The 1,306-nt window shown below is 38.6% G+C and overlaps 1 protein-coding gene across 1 annotated transcript; it reads right to left on the reverse strand.

The window, feature by feature from the left end:
• Positions 1–355: 355 nt before the first annotated feature.
• On the reverse strand, positions 356–1,000 carry LOC132637134 (secreted RxLR effector protein 161-like). Its single transcript, XM_060354274.1, has one exon. It carries the CDS (start codon positions 998–1,000, stop codon positions 356–358), a length of 645 nt encoding a protein of 214 aa, XP_060210257.1.
• Between the last annotated feature and the right edge of the window lie 306 nt (positions 1,001–1,306).

Below are 1,306 nucleotides of genomic sequence, written 5' to 3' on the forward strand. Positions count from 1 at the left end.
TGTCTCTAAGCCTACGCAAGCTAACTCCGTGTAGGAAACAAGAGACACTAACTGAAACTTTGTGCATACTAGTAACTATACCTTGCCCTGCCGTTCTCCATCCTGACACATCAGTTGATGCGAACTTCCGCCAAATTCATACAATGACTGAACTTAACAAGAGGAACCACCTTCGTCAACATATCTGCTGCGTTGTCCTTTGTGTCAACCTTTAAGACCTTAAATGTGCCTTGTTCAACAACATCACGAATAATATGCAATCTGATATCAATGTGTTTGGCGCGATCATGCAATCTCTGATTTTTTTTATCAAGTGAATAGCACTCTGGCTATCACATTTTAGAGTTGGTTCATGTTAAACCCTACTCAATTCTGACACTAAACCTTTCAACCATATAGCCTCCTTTACTGCTGCTGCTGCCGCCATATATTCAGCTTCTGTTGTGGACAAAGCAACTATAGACTGAAGAGTTGCCTTCCAACTTATGACATTACCTGCAAGAGTAAAGATATAGCCCGTAGTTGATCTCCTTCTATCAAGATCACCTGCAAAATCAGAATCCACATAACCCAGGGTCGAGAAGCCTTCACTTCTCATCTCACAAAAAGTTAGACCAACATTCGAAGAACCTTTAAGATATCTCAATATCCACTTAATTGCTTCCCAATGCGTCTTACCTGGATTAGACATGAATTGACTTACCACACTCACTGCTTGAGAAAAATCAGGCCGAGTGCAAATCATAGCATACATAATGCTACCAACTACACTAGAATAAAGAACTTTTGACATATACTCCACCCCTTCCTTTAATTGTGGTGCCATCAAAGAAGAAAGACTGAAATGTTGTGCTAACGGTAAAGTAACGGGTTTACATTTATTCATGCCAAACCTCTGAACTACGTTTTCAATATACTTTTTCTGTGAGAGATTTACCTCACCGTTCTTCCTGTGAATCTCCATTCCAAGTATTTTCTTAGCTTCACCTAAATCTTTCATGTCAAACTCCTTACTTAGCAGTTTCTTCAAACTATGTCATACTATTAGCAGCAATAAGCATATCATCAACATATAAAAGTAAATAAATATTTGAATTACCAGACACCGTCATGTCATACATGCAGCTATCAAATGCACTTCTCGAGAAACCCTTAGTAATTATTAACGCATCAAATCTCTTGTACCACTGTCGTGATGACTGTTTCAAACCATACAAAGATTTCTTCAATTGACAAACCTGGTCTTATTTTTATTCAATAAGGAAACCCTCGGGCTGATTCATGAAGATCACCTCTTCAAGTTCAC

Source organism: Lycium barbarum, chromosome 4 (genome assembly GCF_019175385.1).
Source record: "Lycium barbarum isolate Lr01 chromosome 4, ASM1917538v2, whole genome shotgun sequence".
Taxonomy (NCBI): Eukaryota; Viridiplantae; Streptophyta; class Magnoliopsida; order Solanales; family Solanaceae; genus Lycium; species Lycium barbarum.

What these genes read in the sequence shown, in the direction of transcription:
- LOC132637134 (XM_060354274.1), bottom strand. Translation starts at nt 1,000, where the DNA reads ATGAAAGATTTAGGTGAAGCTAAGAAAATACTTGGAATGGAGATTCAC.